The sequence below is a fragment of the Haemorhous mexicanus genome, chromosome 8 (assembly GCF_027477595.1).
Source record: "Haemorhous mexicanus isolate bHaeMex1 chromosome 8, bHaeMex1.pri, whole genome shotgun sequence".
Taxonomy (NCBI): domain Eukaryota; kingdom Metazoa; phylum Chordata; class Aves; order Passeriformes; family Fringillidae; genus Haemorhous; species Haemorhous mexicanus.
This window is the reverse complement of record NC_082348.1, coordinates 14,286,971-14,310,933: the sequence shown is the minus strand read 5'-3', so window position 1 is coordinate 14,310,933 and position 23,963 is coordinate 14,286,971. Positions and strand designations below refer to the sequence as shown.

Below are 23,963 nucleotides of genomic sequence, written 5' to 3'. Positions count from 1 at the left end.
AAAAAAACGATACCTTCTCAGCCTCTTCACCTGTCACCAAACTTCCTTCTGCTTCATCTTTACTGATCAAAGAAATCCTTTCTGAAAAAAAAAAACCAAACATAAAAATATCATTAGAAGGCTTCCCAAAAATTCAACTAATGTTAGAAGTGAAAAAAATGTTTCACATTCCAACTTCAGGATGTGTCATCATCACCAGCAAAAAAGAGAGTATCACTCAAAGGAAAATGTGACTTGCATAAATGAGTCAACTGGGATATAAAATATGATATAAAAATAAATTAATGAGCATATTCATAAGCTTGTGGAAGTATCCATTTAGGAAACTGCTAATATTGTGACAATCAAACTAATGAGACACTGAAATCACAGATCACAGATGAAATGCTGAAAATCTATTAGAAACTGCACTTTTAGTCATTCACAGCATCCTCTTAGGTCCTCAGAAAAAATTAACTCTTAGCATTCAGACGCTTGTGCTGTGATTACTTAGGCTGACTACCAAAGTGCTGGTCCTGCCCCACTTTGCTCCTTGGTTGTGCCAGCAGCAGCACCCTGTGCAGTGATGTCCCACCCCCCAAAAAAATCCTTCAAAATAATCTCCATTCATTTTGACCCGAATATTTTTTCCAGTCTAGTTCATAACTTGGCCATACAAATGTGCTTGCGCCTGAATAAGCAGCTGTGGGTGTGAGAGCAAAGAATAGGAGATTCATAAAAATTTCAGCAGCAGTGTAAATGCAGAATCACCTTCATGTGCCCACAGAACCACATGGCAGGATTTCATGAAACAAAGGTATTTGTCAAACAGATCTGCCTTTCTTCTGAGCCACTAACTCATTAACTTACATCCATCTTCTTCTGGTGATGGCAGTCACTCATGACAAGACCCAATGCACATCACACTTGGTAGAAAAGAGGGGATGGGTCATGTGGCAAGAATGAGAGAAAACAAAACTTCTGCTCTTGTTAGCAGCAAGTAAAAAGCAATTTCAGCTCCCTACTGAGAGCAGCCAGATTATGCATTAAGCATCAAGATTTCATTTCACCATGTTCTCAAAGGAAGATAATCTATGCTGCATGAAAATATCATCTCTCTTTGTATTTGTTTGTTTGGTTGATTTTTTCCTCAAAACGTACTCCAGTTTGTCAAAAAGTCTGATTTATACTCACTAAAAATTATTCATGGCTTTGAAAGATCCAAGTCTGCTATTTTCAAAGTTTATTGGTTTCTTTTTCCAAATTTATACAGAGAAGAACCCCTACAGCACTACTGAATAAGATGTTGTCAGTGTTGTCCTGTGCTGCTTTTTTCCCATTGCTAAGCAAATTCCCATCCTGTAATTCAAAGCTGGATGAAGAAGACATTACAGTGTGTCTGGAGTTCATCACTTTGAATGGTACTACACAAAATCACATCACTGCATTTTATAGCATGCACCCTTAAGAGATACAGATGGGCATTTAACAGATTTCCTTAGCATTGGATCCAATTAAAAACAAGAGTATGATGCAAAAGATTTTTTTTTAGTCTGCTACATTTTCTATTTGTGAAAATGTTCCTTTATTTATCACTTATGTAGTCTCTGAATGTCTTTTAGAATGGCACTGCCTTGTATCTCCCAGTTTAATCAGAGGTAGGTGTCATATTACCACATATTCTGTCCTTCAGGTTACTTCAATACAAAATGATCAGTGACACATTTCAACACTATCTATGATTTTTTGGAAGCTTAAACTGCAAGAATCTTTTTATAGCTCTACTGCATGAGTTTTTTCCATTTATCCTGAAATTTAGCTGAAATCGTGTCTTCTCCTTGCCCCATAACATTTAATTTGTCTCTTCTTCCTCAATTAATTTACAATTTCAACAAGACTAGGCAATACATTATGAATAATGCTGATATGAAACTATTAGTGCAGAAAAGGAATGGAAACTGCAACATGAAAGCTGTTTTTTTTTAAAATAGCTGCAGGAATGAAGCAGATAAAAACGCTGCAGTGGGGTTAGTTTAAGTGCCCCACTGCTAATAAAGTTCTCCTACTTAATGGATAAATGCAATACAGCTAGAGATTGCCTAGTGTTTTTTTATTGCCATCCTACCTTGTATCATGATCTCCCAGAAATCAGATAAGGCTTTATCTTCCAACTTTGATTTCAGTGCCTGCAGAAAGTCATTAAAGCACTGCACCTTGGACAGCTGAAAAAAATGTAACAAAAACTGTAAGGAAGAAATATTAAAGGAAGCTTAATTCTTCATGAAGTCATTTAACATGGTGAACACAAAAGTCTCTACAGAATTTGGATTTTATTTCTATTAAAACTGTGAGTTCTAAGGAAAGGTGAGCCACAAAAAGCACCTCTCAGAAAGCTAGAAAGACTTTCTTGTAACTAGCTTTGTTGAAGAAGAAAATTGTAGGATTGCACTTTTAACTAGCACAAGCATCAGGTCATAGGCCTTCTGTTTTATGTTTAAACAAAAACAAACAGCAAGTAATACCAGAGAGGCTAGTCTCCATTTCAGTAACAATAAAAACCCCCAAAAATGCAACTCTATTTCTAAAATTTGAAACTTAAATTCTTTTTGCTGCAGCAATAAATTATCAAGAAAACAGGCCCATCATGCCTCTAATTTGAAAGAGGTAAGAGTATTCACACATTAACATTACCTTCATGGCCTCCTCTCTAAAAGCTCTGATGCAGTCAATCCCTTTCATGTAGTACTGGGAACCTTTATTTTCCAAGAACTGATCAATGCGGTTTATCAACTGCTGACTCACTGGAAGACAAGGAGAAATAAACTGATAAATAAAAAAAAGAATGCACACTTTCAAGGAAAAAACCACAACTTTTCTTTTAGATCTCTCTTTTTCTACTCCACAGGCACCTAAGTAGTTAATCATACCCACACTGCCTCAAGCTATGCAAGTTGATAATTGCTATATTAGCTAGTGACAATAATTTCAGCCTCTCTGGAAAAGCCAGATATACTAGAAAGAACCTCATGCATGTCCAAGGCATACTTTTCCCTGAAAGCCAAGAAAAAAAAGCAGTGGCCTAACTTGCTTGATAAAAATTTGGAATCCTAAAGCTTAGGGAGGTTAATCTTCTACAACACAAGCGTATCCCCTAAACATCCTTTGCAACTGATGTGTATTTCAACAAAAGCATTTATAAAAAAGGTGTAATAATGTCAAACCAACATGTGTAGGGTGACTGCAGTTAAAAGACCTTGCTGTTATTGACATCAGAGTATGTCTTGTCTCTTGTACAGGTAGTTTGATAATTTTTTATCAGAGCAAAGAGGTTTATGATTATAGAGATTATAAACTGTGTGTGCCTGACAGAAAGAAGCAGAGGTAAACAGTGAGACCTGTACCAGCAAGAAGGGGAACACCAGTTTCACCCTTACTGATGAGGTCCTAAAAGGTAGGTAGCTGTAAACCTAAACTGCAAACAGACAAGAAAAAATGTCACCCAAGAGCTCTGTAAATCCCAACTAATTTCTGCTAGATTGTAGTAATTTACTTTCTCTTCATGTTTACTTAAAGTTAAGGAACTGTCCAATTTTACCCTCTGGCAAACACCTCAGCCAGGGAAAAAACAAGTGTGAGGAGGATACAACAGTGATCTATAAACTCAGAAGCATTGTGAAAAGAATGAATAGGGAGTTGATAGTGCCCTGCCTCTCTCGAAACAAGAGCCAAGACTTGGGTTAAGAACAAACAATAAAACAGGATCTTTTGAAACATATATCAGCAGTTAATCCCTTTACCAAAGTCTGATTTAAGTTTTAGTAACTTAAAAAATGAACAAATTCTTAGAATTCTTAAAAGATGATGTCTATAAGGGGAGATTACCAGTGTTGCCGCCATTGAGGAAAAAGATTCAGGAAAGCTTTCTGACCAAGTCACAGCATCTGCCTGTCCTGTTCTTGTACTGTTAAAGACCAGTCAGTGGATTAGCAGAACCCTTCCCCTGATCTGTAGCCCTTCCCAGCTCCAGATGTTATGGGCATAGACATTCCTTCAAAAATCTCAGCTATGAAAGCATCAACAAAGAAAATCACCTGTCAGAGTGGTGGAAGAAACAAGAAGTAAACACACCAAGAAAGAGACATTGTTTAAGTACTGTGTTCCTCTCTGCTCTTGCGAGTATGCAGAGCACCAGCTGTTATATCATTTCCTATAAAATGCCTAATTGAACTGAATCTGAAGGATAATATCTCTGCATAGTGTGAAACAAGGCATGTTTGATATTCTCCCACTAGGTTTTGACAGTTTCTAGAAAAGGAGGCAGATAATGGTTCTGCCCAACAGCAGCTACAGCACAAGAAAGTGTGCTAAAGTGCCTACTGTGCCAGAGGTAATCAGCTCACTCTCTATTTATTTCACCAGTAGCTGACAAACTAAATTGAAGTCTAACTACTTAAGCTTCCCAAGTTAAGTCAGTCCATTTTTTTCATGGTTAATGATTTTCTCATTAAATGTTCTAATTTCTTATGAATTGCACTAATAAAAGCAAGTCCTGCTGGTGTTTTCAAGTGGTGGTGGTGTTTTTTTTAAACACTGCCTTCTCATTGATGTGTTAAATTAAAACCCCAGGCACTATAAGAGTGCAATAAAAGTCTTTATTGTCAGAAAGATTCCAGCATACTGTCTGAAATTATCAGACACTCTACTACTTCTTTTGCATTTAATTTTTTTTTTAAATTCCTTTCCATTTGATTGCCCTGGCAGCCATCAGAAGAAAAGACTTTCTTGCTACTGACTGTGAGATGCCTCCTTTTGAAATCTGTTGTAAGGAACCAAAGGAAACCTGCAATGTTTTACCAGGCACTGAGAGTCCATAATATAGGCAGCAAACAGGTTACATGGCAACAGTATTTAAAGTCACATTCCTCTAACATCCTGAAGAAGCTTGGCTAAAAACTTGATTCTGTCCATTGGGTTTCCATTAAATCATAGGCAAACGATGGGTGAATCTAAAATAGACAAAAGTTCCTATGTTCTGATCGGACTACCAAATTACTTCAGGGGACCAAAAGTAATACTAAAGACAGAAGATAAGGATTATAGTAGGAAATTCTTGAAGTAGCTGCTGTTCCTTTACACTTCTAATCTGAGAACTTTGTTGATTTCCTGCTGCCTTTTCATTAGTCTGAATCTTTGGGTCTGGATGCTGCAAAAAATAGATGTTCCTGTTTTTGGAGCAAGGCATGTTCTGCATAAAGATGTCTTTTTAACTAAGCTGTGATAAGCATTAACTCTGATGTGTCCCAGACAAATCTCAGGCATTGAGGTTTTAAAGAGTAGGCCCTTGAGTTACAAACTGACAGCCCATTCAGGCCACTCCCATGTAATTGTAACTATTTTCTTCTCTCCCAACTTCCCTCACTCCACACACATTTAGGGAAGTGAACGAACAACAGACTTCCACATTTTGCATTAACTGGAATTTCCAGCACACCTAATAACCACCACATTCTGCAGAACATCCCAAGAAATTTTAATCTCCTCTTTCTACTGTACCTGACTGGTTAGATAACAAATAGAGTTATTAAGGGTTAGAGAACTGCAGGGGAAAAAAAATCCCAGAATAGAAGATCTTTTAGTTCTAGCAGAATTTAAACCCTTCCCCTCTGGCATTCAGATACATTTGCTACTCCAAAATACATTCACTAGTGTTGTCATTTTTTGTGAAATATGCCATGAACAATTATATTCACTTGTTATCTCTGAACAGCTACAGTACAGAAGTGCAGTTCTATTTTCATGTTTGTTAAGTTCAGCTCTTGGTCTTGATTACTATACCAATCAGATTACACAATAACCAAAACTGTCTATTATTACAGTCCAAGCTTGATTTCTTGGGGATACCCGCCCCACCCCCCAAAAAAAATCAGATTAAAAATTTCTTCCTTTAGACAAAAGTCTCCCGTTGTTAACCTTCTGATTTACGTGCTGCTGGTGGTAATGATTTGTATTCATGGACAGTGCTTGAAGTGTGATTCACTGACAAATCAGTTAAATCACCTGATAATTCATTTCAAAATACTGCTCTGTAAAACCTTTCTAGAACTGAAAAGAAGAAAGAAATTCTGAACTGAAAACTGTACTAATTTTTAAGGACCTCCTTCATCTTTAACCCAAGAAATAAGAATTTTAAGACCAAGGGCTGTTGGCTGTTGAACTAATCCAGGACCCTATGAGGTGCTGTTCAGTTTTGAAATGGTGCCTCTAAATGTCCTGTGAGTATGGATCAGAATGATTGATGCTAGATGTCTGAAGGACATATGACCAAAATCCCTGGTAAAAACAGGGTTCACTGTGGAACAGGTGCCTCAGTGTTCCACAGACTTGAATTCTGTGTAGCTCCAAAGATGGAGAGTCTCCAAGTTCTCATGGGTCCCTTTTTCTGTGCGAGCCCCATCATTGTGATCTCTACTGTCTTTTTCCCCATAAGACCTAATTCAAATTCTGTTTGTTGCAACTCAGAGCTTTGAGTCTCACCCAATCACTATGCCCTTTAAAGACAAACCTGGCTTGATCTTCTCTGTGAAGCAGATATACAGAAAACTTCAAAGTGATTCTACATACTCAAGTATTTGGTTTGCAAAAGCCCTACTAATGACTGAATCATTTTCATCAAACCAGTCATCGCATCTGGCCTGCCTAGCAGTAGAGCATAAATAGTCTCTGAAATATACAATAACATCCAGTAAGATAAAATGCAGACAAACTGCAAAAACACACCAACAAAGAGTTAAATTAAGTATCAGCTTTTTAAAAAACTCTCTTAGCTCCAGAAAGGTAATTAACTATACTTATTTCTACAGAAAATCTTGCAATAAAATATCATCCTTGTTCACATGCAGTTACTGATTCTTTCAGCTATATTTTTCTAGAAATGCCTAGGAAAAATATATGAACTAATTTATTATAAATATAGAAATGAGAGCTTAGTGCAATTTGTCTCTGGACATGCAGATTTCTCTCCCAGCTGAAAATCAGTAAATAAAAAAAAAGCTTTTTCAACATCATGTTCTCAGACAGGAGTACTGTAAGATGCAATAAAATGTGGCCTATAAACTCACACAGAAAATTTACAAATCAAAGAAAATACTGTGCATGTGTCGATACCTTTTTCTACTCACCTGATTCTATCTTATACAGAAGCCTATGAAAATACTGTACAACACATCAGACATGATCCGCTCTCCAGAGATGCAGACATGGCAGGAAACCTCCAAGTAGGAGGATGAACTGGTAGTACGTGGCTGCTACCTTGGCATTACAAAGATGGCAAGCATCGACTGCATTTTCTGAAGCCTTCTCTGAAGCCACAGCAATGAAGAAACTCATTGTACACACTTGGGAGCAACAATTAGATTCTACTCAGGTAAACTAATCTATTTTATGTGCAGTCATTGACAAAAACGTCAGAAGCTGTTATCAGGAGACATCTCTTTGTGATGACTCTACACTTGTGACTTGCTCAAAATAAGACCCGCATAACATGACATCTCTCTGGCCATGAATGCAAATAAGAGAGGATGTCTAGAGGGGAACACAATTCTAGTTACATGAGCATCAGCATTAACCAGTAAGCTGAAACCATCAAACATATCTCACCACGTAACCCTTAAGCAGCTCCCTACTGTAATAAAGGACACAGTTTTCAGGTAAAACCAAAGTTGATTATTTCAGGAATTGAACTGTGTCTCTAAGACCCTTACCAATCTGAAAACCTTTGATTTTCTGCAAGTACTTATTTAGGCATTAGTGGCAAAGATCTCACACAGCATCAGACACAGACTAGCTTCCCTTAAGACTTCTGCTATTAAAGGTACAAACCCTGATTAACACATCCCAGTGAGGGCACTGCAGGAAATATACTGGTACCTGTTTTCAGCGATAAATATACCATCAGGACTTCCTACAAGCTGTTTCAGAAAAAAAAGAAAAATAATCACCTTGCCATTTTCTGGTACTGCTACCTTTATAATTTCGGTGTGGGTGTGCCATTAACCTGCAGCTGAATTAAAAAGCAACTGTAGTGTCACTATTTAAAGTACAACTCTTCCTACTGCTACAACTTCTCTAACTACTAAAATACAACCCACCTCCAATCAAACAGTTGAAAGGTCTTTCACCTCCCAATGAAAGGACTGCTGTTATTTTAAAAGGTGAATGTAAGCTCTATTCAGTTAGGAAGACTGTAGCAGATGTTTTTTTAATACAAGAAAGAAACACAGAATGCAACTTAGCAGTTCTCCTGTCTGCATCCTGACACAAAAATGCCACCCTTTTTACAAATAAGTATTTGAATGCCACAGATTATCCTTTCCTGCAAAGAAATTTTATATTTCTTATGTTCTAGCAGAGGGAAAAAAAATTCATCATTAAATGACAAAATTATACCAAAAAACCCCTTAGAACCACTGAATAGTTTTAAGGCAGAATTTACTATTTACATAACCAAAGTGCAATACAGCAAGCCATTAAAAACATGCCTCCAATGTTCAATGCATTTAGCCACCTAAAAGGCTCTAAAGCACAAAAAGGATTATCCAGAAGAAAGAGATAATATGCAAAGTATGTTTTTATTTATAGTGGCTTCTATCTCTCCTTTAAATGGGTGACTGCACTACATTCTGTTTAACTGCATGTTATCATTACAGAGCAGATCACAAAGAATAAAAGCAAATTGCTCAAAATTTCAGAACCTTCCAACCATGTACTGCAGTTACGTCCAGCACAGTTACCCAGAACCTTCCAACCATGTGCTGCAGTTATCTCCAGCACAGCTACCAAGTAGACATATTTAAGCACTCTTTCTAGTTAAACCATCTTCAAGGGTAATCACTATACTTACTTCTGCCTTAAAGATTTCCTACATGATAAAATTTATCACCATAACAAAGTAGTCAACTGTTCCACAGTTTCTGTATTCTAATGTATTGTACAATGCTTTTTAAACTGCATATTAATATAGCTGAGGTTTAAGAACACAACTCCAAATATTTTTTCAATAAATAATTTCTTCTGGGTCTAATGTAAAATCCATGTAAAAAAGCTAGCTAGCTGGCTTAGAGGTCTGGAAATTTTGGAGAGAAATAGCTATGCAGGCTTTAACAGGCTGCATCACAATTTAATATACTGCCAAACACACTCCTGAAACTACATCCTAAAGGACCAAAGGTCTTGTTGAAATACCCAGTACCTCACTTAAGGACCTCTGCAAATCTTTCTTTGAAAAGGAATGTGACATTAATGGCTATTTGGCAGATCAGGTTTACCCTGCCACAACCTTCAAATCACCCTTTATGAGACAAAGGACCCCGTCCATCTTGTGCATTCTTCTTAAGACACCTTTGGATTACATCTATCTCTGTACAGCTTCTCCAGGAGGGAAATACCATACAAACCAATGATAATTTCATGGCATTTTCAGACTTCGGCCATGCAAGACAGTGCTTGACCTGTGCCTTGTGTTCTTTTTCATCTCTGAGAAGAGTCAGTGCACACAGAGCCTTCTCTCAACTTTCAGATTACAAATACTATCTGCTTATTCCACTCTGAATTCACCTGTGCACTCACAAGCAGTAAGAAATGACCTTTGCATGTGAAGATTTAAGTCCCAGGCATGAGCCTCTTTTTTGTTCAGGCAACATGAGACAGGTTTCTCACACTGTGCACACCCACCAGCTCTCCACTTCAGGCCAGAAAGATCCTGGGAATGAAAAGCTGAGGCTCATCCTGAAGGAGGCAGTGAATACCAAGGGGTCTTCTGTTAGAAACACCTGAGGGGTTGCCCAGGTGCCTCAAAGTAGCTGTCTAGTGCCTTCTTAGCCAAATACAGCTACCTGAGACTTTTAATTGGGGAAGGCAAGTATTAACATGGGAATTACAAATGACACCTTCCTTGGCTGAGTGGCACTACAAGCTAACCTGTAAATTCCAGAGCAATTCACATTGAACTAGAAACTTAAGTTTAGACAAATGGATTGCATTTACTGAACTCTGAAGGTGCTACTAATATAATTAAGATAGACAAAAGTCATTTACCATCTTTGAAGTCAGCATTTTTCTTCCTCACCAGAATTCGGAAATCTTCTGCTGGGTTAACACTGCCTACCTACAAAAAGTACAAAACCAATTCAATTGTCTTCCAATACCCATCTCTTTCTTCTTGTCAGGAAACAATAATCTTAATTTTTTTTTTTAATTTTAATATGAAAACAGAAACTGTGCATTTCTCTGCATTCAGACTCAAAAATACAAGTCTTATAAAGTGTGTTAATGCACAGTACTCCTGGCAAAGGTTGGCTATGAACTCATTCTGCTGCACTGTTACAGGCTGGCCACTTCTCTGGTGCTGAGAGACAGAAGCACAACAATTGACATTATCTGCTAGTTCAGCTCTGAGATCGTCTGTAGCACAGACCTCTTACAACTCTCTAATCTCACCAGATGCTTAGTGAGGAGTGTGAGCTCCCAGGCACATGGGTACAGAATCAGTGGCTAGACACTCCAATGGGACCTCAAAATTAAAAGCTTGCACTTAAATCATCTAGGCTTTCTGGCAGAGTCTGACATCTTAAAGCCAAAGCCCTAAATGGGCATGCAAATGCAGAAACCTTTCAAAGGAACTAAAACCAGGTCAAATATAAATAAACACTGCGAAACAGATGCACCAACTTGAGGGGAAAAAAAAACCAACAACCATACATTGCTTAAAATTTCCTATCAGCAATCATAATTCTTCAACCTTTTTTTTTATGTTTTGCTGTCAAAATAATTCATGTGCTTTGCAATTAGTTTGCTTGGCCTCACGGTATTTCTTTAAGATCTAGCAATGCCACTTTTCAGGAAATATCAGAAAATTATATTAGAAGTGCAGAAACTGAAATCTTTTTAGACTTCAAAAATATTTTTATAAGTATCAATAATGCTTTTTTTCAAAATTAACATTAACGAACAGCACATTTGAAAAGAAGAAGTTAGTTCAATATTAATTATTTTTTTATAATAGGAAAACATCAAATAAAGGAAGGTGCACAGTTACAACAGAAGTTTCATCTAAGCCATAAAATTATAAGTTAGATCTAGAGGCAAGATGAAGCCAAATTTCTGATTCAGAGCCCCAATTAATGCAGAGAACAATGTCTAAAATCACAGCAATACTTTTGATTAACTACACAGAGGCAACTTCTATGTTGTAGAAGACATGGAAGACAGCAAAAACAAAATTCAACCACTGAGCTCCAATTCTGTTTTCTTCAGATCCTCAGGCTTTCCTTTTAGAGTTCTAAATACCAGGAGAGAATTTTGTCCTAAAATATCCACAACTGATGGAAACTTGTGCTAACACATGCCTAAGGGCAGAGAAAGTTGTCTTCACAATCTCTAGCAGAGTCTCAAATGTACAAGTAGACAGTATTTCAGTCATGTTTCAGCTAGAAACTCTCATTTTATCAGGAATTCTGTATATTCACTACAACAGACTTAGAGAATTAATCTTCCCCTTTGATAATCAGATTTGTAAAAATATGCTTACAGAGGTGATATTGCCTTCAGCAAGTTTCATGAGGCTAAAGCTCTCTTCCTCATCTTCAATTTTTGGTTTCTTAAGGCTGGGTTCATCTTCACTGCAAATGAGAAGGACAAAAATGAATATAAACACTTGAAGATGACTGTCCTGCCTACTAACTAGGGAGTCAATAAATTAATGAACTACACACTGAACTAAACTTCATTACAAAACTCCAAATCAAAACCAAAATCAACACTTAACCATGTCTTATTTTCCCTTGGGCTGCACAAACCAGACAGTAGAAAGAGATCTAACCTCTTCGTCACATACAGCAAAGGCATCACTTGTTGAAGGTATGAGATTATTACTGCTTATTTGAGGTGTAAATTTCCTTATACAGACCTTCTTCATCTTTCTAAATACAGAATATCTCCAAAAACTTTTTTTGGAATCTCTGTGTTGAGTTAGCCTTGATAATTTACAGTATATAACATGACATTTGGTATTTTCACTAGATTTTTTTTTCTAAACATGAAATGTCAGTGAAAAGTTACCATTTTAGTAATACATTAATTTACTGGTCAATCACTACCTGCTAGAGCCTGTCTTGGAATTTATAGCTAATACAAACCTGTTTACACAGTGGCTTTTGAATCTAATGACCTCTATTCTCCATCAGCACATGAGAGCTCTGTAAACTTCCACCCTGTATTTGTTAAAACCTGCTAGACAAACTCTAGTTAAGCAGATCAGAACTATCTTAGGACATTTTAAGCTACATCTCAAAATGCTTTCAAAAAACTGTTTTTGTTTTTAAAAAGCTAATTGTGATTTTGGGCTACTTTCTTGCTTTGTCCTTGCAGGTAGCATAGAGCAAGGTGTACTTTCAAACTAGGAACTTGATTCTAACATGTAACATGCTACACTTCAGAGTATATCTCAGCAATAGAGGAAAATCCAGATAATCACAAAAGGGGAAGAAAATCAGATGTTGTCAGGCTACCGACACAGACAAATTGATTTCCGTTTAAGAATGACTGAAAGCTACTGAGCAACCCAAAGGGCAGGATTTGCGTTCAAGGAATGCCAAAACAAAGTAACAAGTTTTTCCAAAAACTTCTGCGACTGTGAAAAGAAGAAACTGCTCGATGATGTAGGGACAAAGCCAGAGATCCTGGACTAGGAGCCACTTTTCATTGTGCAAGATTAGAAGTGATTGCAAAAACTGCATTGCACGTTACAGAAGCAATCAACTATTAGAAAGAACTTGTGGAGTCTTCCTTTTTGCTTTCTATAGCACACTCCTCGCCTTCTTTACAATCATTGTCTATCTCACTTTGTTTCAGCAATTTTCTCTGTCCTTAATTTTGTCACTACCAAAATGAAATCCCTTCTCCTCAGCAACTCCTGTCATTCAGCATAACCTCACTTATCACTCTGGGAGAAATGATGACTTTAGCTATGCCTAAGGACAAGGATAGGATACCTTTGCTTCATTCTCAACTCTGCTGACTTTCTGGCTAACCTTGAACAAGTTGCTTGACTGTTTTGAACATCCAGAGTGTCTCTCTGTAAAAGGAGAAACTGATACTTATCAACACCAGAGAGTTTAGAAGCTCCCCTGGAACCAAAAATCTTGTATATGAACATGGTTTTATGAAAGGTGTACAGAACCTAGAAATTTCTAGAAGAAATTTTCTTCTAGAATATTTTCCTCCAAAAGTATATGGCAATCAACTTACTTCTTTTTCTTCCTGCATTATTTTTACTGATTCAAAATGCTCTGGGATTGGAGGAAGGAGAAAAAAAATGATGATGCTGCATTTAACAGCCCAGGACCAAATCTACAGTTGTCATTAATCAGTGCAGCACAGCAGAAACTAATGAATCCATAGCCATTTATACCAGCCAAGGATCTGACATTTAGAATATGCACTGATTAGCAGTATTTTTAAACTGCAAAACGTGCAATTACTATTTGAGAAAAATTAATAAAATACAAGATTAATTTAAAACACCCACTTCTACATTAATATAGAAGCCTTTCACATCCTACAAAGCTGGATGAGATAATAGCCTCTCCACAGCCAACCTAAGTAGGAAAAAGTAAAATGTTTTCTATATTACTGGATTTTTTTTAAACTACACAGATCTTAAGCAAAAGTGATACAAATGAATACTGAAATCTCTGTTAAGATATCATGCCTACAATTATGCTGCTTTAGTCCCATGAGACCTTAAAAATTAACGGAGAAGAATCTGGTCAATATGATGACAGGAAAACAAAAATAATGGTTAAGACATCTTTTAAACAACTTTTTCCAAATACTTAAGTGCAACCTATATCTTAGTATTAATAAGTTGAATCTCATAGAGCCATAGCATTTAGAATCACAGAATGGTTTGGCTTGGAAGGAACCTTAAAGATCACCCACTTCCTAAACACCCGCCATAGGCAGGGACACCTCCCACCCAGCCTGGCCTTGAACACTGCCAGGAAGGGGCACACACAACCTCTCTGGGCAACCTGTGCAAGTGCCTCTGTTATTTAATATTTTCCTTAATTGTTGTTGCAGAGTGATGCACTTTTCTTTATCCAGTGAATAAAATCTATCATCCCAGCCTTTCCCCAAACACAGAACAAAAACAAAGTTAAGACTGCCATTGTAGCAATGATAAAATGCTACCAGTCCCGTTCATTACTACAGCAATACAATTTTTCTGCAATTTAAAAAAAATCTTAACTGTCATTCATTCTTCTTTGCATAGTTAAGTCTGTATCCTTTCACTTCCTTTACAGCTTTTTTTTAAAAATAATTTTAATGCCCAACATCAATTTCTATCTAAAGTCTATCCAACTTTTACAGCTACTTTATCACCCCTCTAAAGGAAACCTGTTTTTATACAAAATAGAGTTCCTTCTTGCTTGTCAGATGCTTTTGAGAAGATATATTTTAAGGCAACTAACAGTAATGGGTCCCTGCTTTTTGTTTAAATTCTCTCTCTCTAGCTTGTTTGAGCCCAATTTTTTGCCTTTTATTTCTAAACTGGTTTTACCACTTTTTAAGATATACATATAAATTTACATATGTACAGAAACTCAGAGAAACTGAAGCATGGAGTAAGGAAAAGAGAACTGAATCAGTATGAATTCACAGACACACCAAGGCAACAGGAATACACTTAAATCAGCAACAACAACAAAAAAGCCAGGTATTTCTCTGTAGAGAGGAATGTGGTCTCAAGCAGCAAAGTGAGGAGTCCTGTGTCATGTCTTCCCAAAGAGAACATGCTGAGGAGGCTCTACCCAACCCAGAAGAAAGGACTGAGCTAAGCAAGAGCTCAAAACACCTCAAAGACATCATTCCTAATGCTGAAAGGACTGAACCAAAACTGACAAAATAAAGAGAGAAGGAGCTAACTGAGAACTCTACAACATCTCAGGGACCCACTAGTTATATTATAGATTTCAATAAATTAATTTCTCAGAAACAGATTTTGTTTATGCAAATTGATTTGGTTGGGGTGACAGTACAACTGCAGTATCAATTTAGCATTTATTCTTCCTATGTGCAGCACAAATAAACCAAACAGCATACTCAATAACAACAAAAATACTCTGTCTTAAAACTGTTCAAACAATAGCTGTTCCAGGAAGAGTCTATAACAGCTTGATTTTTTTGGAGAAAACCACATTAATTGCACAGCAGATAATGAAACTGCTTTTCTTTTGATATTCAAAATGAAAGCCAGACAATTACCTAAATCAAGCATGCTGAGAAGGAAGGCTCAACTTTATGGCTAATTTAAAGAGCCATGGCATTTATTCTGAACTAAATTAGACCCTCTGTTAGTGTTATTTGAACTACTTTATAACCACCTTTAGGACAAACTGTCCGACCACGAGACAAAAAGCAATGCAACAGGTTGCCCAGGAAGGATGCACAAACCCTGAAGGTTTTCAAGGCCAGACTGTATGAATACCTCCTTAGATCTCACAGGTGGTCTTTGAGCAACAGGTTGACCAAGAAGCCTCCGGTGGTCCATTCCAATCTGATGGATTTTGTGATTCTGTGACAGCAAATACAGACACGAGGAACTTACATGAGTTGGTACAGGTTCCCCAGACATGAGGAACTTACTGGTTCCTATTGTGTCCTGCACTGCAACAGTATGACCACCACTATTCACAAAATACTCCAGACATTCTGTGGCACCACAATATTCTCTATCCATCAGCATTTTTTCCAGTGTGTAACTCATTGATTTTCTGTTCAAAAGATTCTGAGCCTGATTCATCCAGCAAAAACAACCTGAAGTGTAAAAAAAAAAGTTTCAAAAAAATCTATAATACATTTCTAACGTACTTGTCTTTGAAGATGTCTTGTGCAGTCTTCTCTTCTTTTTTCTTGCCAACTTCCTTTAGGGGGAAAAGTGCTTTTACTCTTTCCAGAGGAGCCTGACACCTTTCTCTTACCACACAAGGCATCTCCAGCATTTCTAAAAGGTGCTGTTCTATTGGTGGCAGTGGCTTATCAGAGTGAAAAGCCTTGTGCTGCAAACACTACAAGAAACAGAACAGTCTTGAGCAAAGTAGAACTTTCAATTATATTAAAAACTTACTATATGGTAACTGCAAAATATCTTCCATATTAAACATACTATCTTTATATTGCAGAAAAATATTGTTTCACAATGGACTGAAAGTTTATGATCAACTGTTTAAGGAGCTTATTAATGATATTAAACAAGAATACTGATGCAGATGAGTGTTCCAACACTCACTGGAATGAGTTCTATGAAAATTATTAGAAAAATCCCAGGAATGAAACAGTCATCTGCAACTTTTCATATTTTTAGCTTCACTCTACCTTTAAAAAGCAGTTCTCTTATAAACCAGTCCCACGGGAGAGATTTCTATACACTTCAAAATTAAGTAAATGAGATCTATCCCAACCACACATTCCAGTTATTGTAACAGTTTAATGTCCCTCAAAGAAAATATTTCTTCTTGGTCAATTAAACTCAGTATGCATACATTCACAAACTTTAGAGAGAATCCAAATAGAAAGAGAGAATATTAAATGTGCACAAGTGAGGCACAGAATAGATGAATGTTTGGAACCTAGCTTTGAAAGGAGTAGGGAATGAAGGGGCCTGACAGATGCATAAAGCTGGAACAGATGGTGAGAGCTATAGAGAAGGATTTTTCACCCAAGTGTAGAGTCAGTGCACACAGTCATGGAGTCAAGCAGATGGGGAGAGATGAGGTTAATGAGGCAGGCTACAGAAATTCCATGGAGGGTTTTGAAAACAAAGTAAATATCTTTACAATTTTGTGAAGTGTGAGACAGAAGTAGAGAGGTATTTGCATTTACAAATAAACACACACATACCTGTGCATGCACACACACACATCAAAACGTGTGAGATACAGAGGAGACAATTTTTTTTCTATGCCCATTGTACTAGGTGCATTAGACACCCTTGTGAAAGTAGCTACTAAGTAAACTAGGAATACAGCAGAGATTTGCACCCCTGTTGGCTGTCAGTCATGACATTAATTTAAAAAACAAAATCAAAGCAAGTAAAAGCTCCTATTCATACCGGAAATCTGCTAATACAGAAAATCAAGACAATATGTGACACATCAATACTGATGTGTTTTCAGGCTGCCATTAACATTCCAGTCCATATTAGAACATACTGCCAAAAGGAGGCCGTTGTACAAGGCTACTGATTTGGAAACACTTGTAATGATTTAAGGCACAATTATTTTGAAAGAGAGTAAAAATGTTGCTGGAAGCTGCAGAAATGGCTCTTGTGATAAAAAAAAATAAAAATTAGGTAACTGAATTAAGCCCACAAAGCAAAAAAAGTCCTGTTATGCCTGTGTGTTTCAGGCTTTTGTAACTGACATCTTAATGTATGCAGCTGCAGGAGCTGAGCAGACTGAGTGGCCACAGCATGCACTTGTACATGTTTTTAAAGCAGATGACTACGTCTGAAACCTGAAATGGCAGGAACTGTCAAAACTCAGGTGCTAAATGGAGACTAAGTTAAACAGACAACCTGGAGTTTCTAAACCAACACTGTCCCTCTTAACCTTGCTTCCCCCCTTTCCTTCCTTCTGTGTCCAGCAAGAATCACTCCTACCCTCACAGCTAGAGGAAACCCACACTGCCACTGCCTTGCAGACTCACTGCTCTATTCATGTGTGCTGTCACCAAGGCAATAGCTTCTCATTGCCATTCCTAATTTCTTACATCTCCACAGACAGCTTTCAGGAACAGGGGTCACACCAAGATATTGGTCAATGGATGTAATGAAGTGGGCTTCACACCATTAATTCTGTAATAAGCAATGACATACATGCACCAACAGACCAACAGGTCCATCTCTCTACAGAACCACCATTCCTGAGCAATTTGTTTATTTGGCTAAATAAAATGCACTGCATTCCCTAAACATCTTAGGTGATTCAAATCCTTGTATTTAAGATGGACAACTTACACAATAATGTTGGAAGTCTATCACTACAAAAGCTACAGAAGTTCACCTAGTTTTTTCTGGAAGCAAGGAATAAAAGTTGAAAGTCTGGATATAGGATATTCCTCATCTTCCACTCCAGCAAGCATTAACAACTACTTCTCACCCACTCTGTCATTTCCTGATGCCTACCACTACTTCCAGAGATGTAATTTAGCTTGATGTTTTTGTTTAAATTCTGGCTCTTGTCACTTATCATTCCAAATATCTTCATGAGGCAACAAAGCAAGGAAATGAAGTAGGAGTTCATCCTTTTCTTCAGAGTTATTTTTCAAAACCATTTATAGGTTCTATTCAGCCCAATCCACTTACTGGCTACAGTCAAAAGATGATGCAGAATTTTTCTTCGCCGTTCTTAAGGAACCAGCAGTGCCATTTTGCCTAAGAGCAAAATACTAAGAATCTGGGGTATCTTCACAGCAAAGGAGAGAACAACTTACAGAGATTATAATAAGATTATAATAATTATATAACAATTATATAAATATAACAAGATTATAATAATTTTGTAATCATACAAACAAATGGGGCTGAGTGTGGCCAAAAGAAAGCACTAAGGGGACTGACAGTTTAAGGGCTTTCTGAACAGCAAGGACAGAAATTGCATCCTTCCCCACACATTCAGTCAATAAATGCTTTTTCTACCAGTAGCACTCACCCTTACAAAATCCTATTATCCTCTAAGAAAATTGGCAAGTTACTCAGTTACCCTCTTCCAGCAGCAATTGACTCAAGTGCTGGAACACTACCAACACACTGTTTCAGAAGACAAACAGCACACCTAAAAAACCCCATCTTTCACCTATTAATGACATCCACTAAACTAAAAGGATGCAAAACTCTATCTAGCAATGTAACAGAGGAAATTCTATCCCCCAAGTACTTCATCTACAAGCAATGCCCAAGTTTTGTAATAACCAAGCTTAACAACCCTTCCTAAAATAAGAGTTGTGAAGAGGTCAGTTCATTTTAAGTTCTTGCCCTGCAATAACCTTCAACTGATCAAATCTTGCACTCAGTTACACACTGTCTTGTCAATTTGACTGGCAGAACTTGATGAGACCTCTGAGTTCTTCAGGTGTCAATCAGAGTAGGGTTGAAGACAGTGGGCTTACATGTGTTCCTGAAGCACACATTGACCTTCAGATCCTTTGGTTATTTTAACAACACTGAGGAAGCAAGGCTTTGGGAAGCTAGGGTAAGTTTTCTTAATTTAAAAAAAATCATCTTCCTACTTGTAAACCGAAATAAATCATGTGGAATTGCTGAAATATGAACATGATTGCTATAATACCATTTTTGGTCAATTTTCAGAGCAGAGTCACACATTCAATCTATCTCTATGGTTCTGCATACAGTACAATTCTGCAGTTGCTTAAATTGCAACATAATTTTCTTTATTTTTGAATTTGCTGCGTCATTTTTAACACTTGAATTCCAATGTATAATCATCCTGACAGTTGCAATGAAAGTCTCCTTGATATGAAAGGAATGCAAATCAAAATGGAGACAGCTTGATATAATAACTGCAGGAAGTGAGAACTGTTCTGCTGGCTCGTAAAGTGCATCAGCTTAGACACCCCAACAGAACATTTTAAATGTCAACAATGTTAATAACCATTTATCACTGATTCAGTTCACCTCAGACTGACCTAGTTTGGAAAACTGCTAGATACAACACTGCACAGAAAAGTGATAGGACACAGAATGAGAAGCTGAAGGTATCCCCAATTTTCAGCCAATTTTTCTCTTTGTCCAAAAGCCAAAGACTGAATCTATGTCTACAATACAGTGTTGAGAGGCAAGTTTTAGCTTGCCTAGTCTATGTGTCTGTGAATATCACTGATGCTGTTGTGGACACCTCAGCACAGGTATAATTTTCCTTGCTTCCTGGAAACTAGAAGTTTTGAAGATAAATCTGTCAGGAACAACACAGAAATCACCACTTACCACACGCTTTAATGCCAGAGATTTATACCTGCATTTTCACAATGCAGATCTTTCCAACGTGAATCAAAGCAAGACAGAAGGCTGAAAAGTCTTAAGAAAAAAAAGTTTTTAAAAAATACCATATAGTTCATCTCACCTGATATAATCTCTGAAAATGAGGGTTTGGAATTTTGCTGGGCTTAAATAGGTCCTCAAAAGTTTCTCCATCTTCATGAACCAAATTCATAGAATCAATCAGTGAGTCAACAGCAGATAACTGATCCACTAAAGCAGCAATTACATACAAAGGAACATTAAAAACACTTGCAGATGGATTGATTTCTTGAAACCATTTATAAATGAAGATTCGCTTCACAACGCGAGATTTTCACCAAGTCACAGTGAAAATGCCACAGAACACACTACAGCTATGGATGTGCCAATAAAGAATATGGATAACGGACACAACAATAAACCCCCTGCTTTATTTAAGGACTACAGTGTAAAGTCATAAAGCCTTCTCTTGTCCCCCAAGAGCTCAATTATTGTTCCCTTTCTGCTTTAGCTTTTCTTTTTCAAGATGTTTTCATTTGCAACAGAAGGTTTATAGGCCACTTAGAAAATAAGGAGAACAGTTGGTTTGCAAAACTAAATGGCATAATATAAATTTTTAAAGTTATGATTGCAAATTAACAGTTCACAATAGCCAGCTACTGCTTTGGTAAGACAGGTTTTAGATTTCTTACCAAACTGCTAGTTACAGGCAAGAAAACAAGAAACAACTACAGAAACAAACCAGCATGCTAAATATACCCTGATGTGCAGGTGCCTATTCAATGCATCTCATAACAAATGAAAGAAGCAGGAGTGGATTTTAAACTACATCCACTTAAGACTCACGGCTGTGCAAAACTCTCAGAACAGCAAGTCAAGCTTTGTGTAGCTGCATGTTCTCCAAAGATGCCATCCATCTCAAGCTGGATACCAATAGGCACATGGTTTAATAACACTCCACAGAAAATACTGTCTTTGCCTTTGTACATTATATTAATAGGCCATACTGCAAATGGCTACAGGACCAGCTTTGCACCAACAGAGCAGCTGCCTCTGTTCTAATTCTAGCTAGCTAATCACACACTGTAGATCCCACAAGGTTTGGCCATTTACTCCCACAAATGAGTTCAAAGATCAAAGGATACAGACGACTAATCGCAGCTCTCTATCACAGGATCCTGTGAGACTCACAATGCTGTAACCTGAGCCAGAAGTCATTTAACAGGACAGTTGAAATACTGCCTGCAAACTTAGGTCTGCTCAGCCTGCACCTGAAGTGCCAAAGCTTTAATACACATTTACACTTCAAGATGACATCACCATAATGGATGCCCAGATACCTGGGTGTTTTCCTAAGCCAAAATAACAACAGAACTTATGCTTTCATTGGTGAGCCAAATATTCTAACTCTTTTAGAGTGTCTTAGAAGACAAGAAGCAGGTTACTTGACCAGCAAATGTCTTACCTGTAGGAATGTATTTTTTACTGTTTTTCAAGGACGAAAATACATACTGTCTTAAGTCTTCCATATAGGGTAGCTGCACATAGATGAGACACTGTGCAAGAGGAAAGAAAAAACAACTGAGCCTGAAAAAAAAAAAATCTGTATCCCCAGAGTGCCATATCAGGGCAACGTAAAACCTAAGAAAAATCTGAAGATGTAATGTCTGTGCACATACAAACACTTAAAATATGTACAGAGCAACACAACTTGAATCAGAATAAAACACAGCATTAAAATAATAACATAGCAATGGCTACACTCGATTTTTCTGCTCATGGAATAAAGACCTCCCCACCCATCTGATCCCTTTTTCTCGTGCAGAATTCTAATTATCCATGCTTTAAATATCCAATATATTGGCGCTTTGGGAGGTTTTATCGCAGCTTACTGTATTCCAAAGTCAAAAGCTAGATTTGTTTTTTTTAACATTTCTCTGCCTCATTTTTTCTTTATTCAATTACCTCCTCCAGTTCATACCACCCTAAATAATTCCTTTCCATCTTTTATGTTTATACCCTTCAAAAGTCTGAAGATTGTTGTGTCCGCCCCCACCTCCGTCACTGCTCAGCCATCCTATACATATTTAGCTCTTTCAATAGTCTCTCGTAAGAAGGATCAGGGGAAACATATGCTGCAAAAGTTCTGACATACTGTGTTGCTTCTGGGTCTCTGCAGAAGGGTAAGAGAGAAGAATTACCTCATATGTGTCCTTAATATATGGAAAAGCTACTCCAATTTGTGGATAGCATCTTCCATCATAAGCATAGCGCACTACAGCCACCATTTTCAACTCATCCAATGCACGAACAAGTGCAGAAAAAGCAACTGCTGCATTCTGGAGGGAAAAAAGAAGTCTAAAAAATCATGCAAGTTCTTAATCACGAAATACATCTTTCAAAGGGAATTCAACAGCATTGATTTAGTCAAGACTAGTTTCCATTTCAGCTATAACTTTAACACAAGCATTTTTTCATGTTCATAAATCAAACAAGCAGAAAGGTCAAATCTCATCACGATAGTGGATCCATTCAAAGCTGAGCCAACTTTAGATTCAGCACATTCCACCTTTTTCACCAGGTGTGAAGAACTCTCAGAGGTTTTGCATAAGATAGCAAAAGGGAGGAAAGTCCCGTAAAGGAACATATTAGAGCTCCACAGTGAGCTTTTTACCTCCAGTTCTTTGAAGGTCTGTTCTAAATAACACAGTGACAGGGCACACTGTTGCTCTGCATAAGAATCGACTTCATCACCAATTTCAGGTTCTTCATAACCTTGCTCAAACATAGTATCTACCAGTTTTTCATTATTCGTGAGATACTGTATTCATTTAGTGTTTAATCCGACTTCCTTTTAACCTACTGGGCAATGAAATTAGACATTTCTGTAAGCTGCATTAAAAGTATTTATTAACACAGAAAGACAGGAAATCTCAAGCATTACTACTACTCTTTTTTGTTCTGTAGCAAAATACATTCAGCAGTACGCTTCAGTTTACCTTACCTCATCATCTTTTGCTGCAAAGACCTTCAGAGCTTGGTTGCCCATGTAGTAATGCCTCTGGATCTACAGATTCAAATGGTCAAGAGTTAGCCTGACCTAAAGAAAAGGTCACTAATACAACTGGACCAATTAAATTACAAAACAACTGGCATTACTCAAGTCAGAAGTCACCAAAATTAATTATAGCACATAGAGGTTAAATCCCTGTATTTGTTTAATATCTCCATTCATCACTTAATATGGATATTCAGTCATATTGGGTAGTATATTCTCATAGCTTCCTAGTGATGAGCAGGAATGAAAGACAGTGCTACCGGCAGCTGTTACCAGTCTGAATTATACTTCAGTAATTCAAAAGTCATTGTGGAAAATGACAATAGGTAATACAATACCTAAACCTAACGCTTACCATATCTATGCTATGAAATTTTTCTAGCAAAGATTCATCAAAAAGGAGCTGCAAAATTTAATTAGCTTTAATTAATAAAGCTACTTCAACACCAACCCAGAGTATATACAGCTGTGCTAGCAAAGAAGCACTTCTGTTAGCAGTCTACTCTATTAATGAACATGGCTGAATCTAAAACAAAAAGGAAAAATAGTTTCATCAAGGGGCATCACTGGAATAGTTGGAGCTACAGCAGCACACACACACACAAAAAGCCTGCAATCACAGAAGACCTGTCACAAAGATCACACACTACTATGGACACTAATTAAAATAACATCTCTTTGTTAAAGAAAAAGCTCTTTACATTACAGTCTCAAAACTAATGTCATTGTATCTTAGATTTTTCTTTCATTCATTTCATCTTTTTATTTTATCTTCTTTATTTAGCAAATTACCATAAAGCTGTTGAAGTCAGTGACAACCTGCACCAGAGCAGG

The 23,963-nt window shown here is 37.2% G+C and overlaps 1 protein-coding gene across 1 annotated transcript in view; it reads right to left on the bottom strand.

The window, feature by feature from the left end:
- Positions 1-23,963, bottom strand: part of XRCC5 (X-ray repair cross complementing 5) — a 49,804-nt gene that overhangs the window by 7,163 nt on the left and 18,678 nt on the right. The window contains exons 10-19 of the mRNA XM_059852802.1: positions 23,076-23,138; positions 22,273-22,410; positions 21,537-21,627; positions 20,175-20,302; positions 15,907-16,103; positions 11,564-11,654; positions 10,072-10,141; positions 2,671-2,780; positions 2,105-2,201; positions 14-81 (exon numbers count right to left, since the gene is read on the bottom strand). Of these exons, the coding sequence (XP_059708785.1) occupies positions 14-81; positions 2,105-2,201; positions 2,671-2,780; positions 10,072-10,141; positions 11,564-11,654; positions 15,907-16,103; positions 20,175-20,302; positions 21,537-21,627; positions 22,273-22,410; positions 23,076-23,138 (1,053 nt within the window). The remainder of the gene's footprint in view (positions 1-13; positions 82-2,104; positions 2,202-2,670; positions 2,781-10,071; positions 10,142-11,563; positions 11,655-15,906; positions 16,104-20,174; positions 20,303-21,536; positions 21,628-22,272; positions 22,411-23,075; positions 23,139-23,963) is intronic.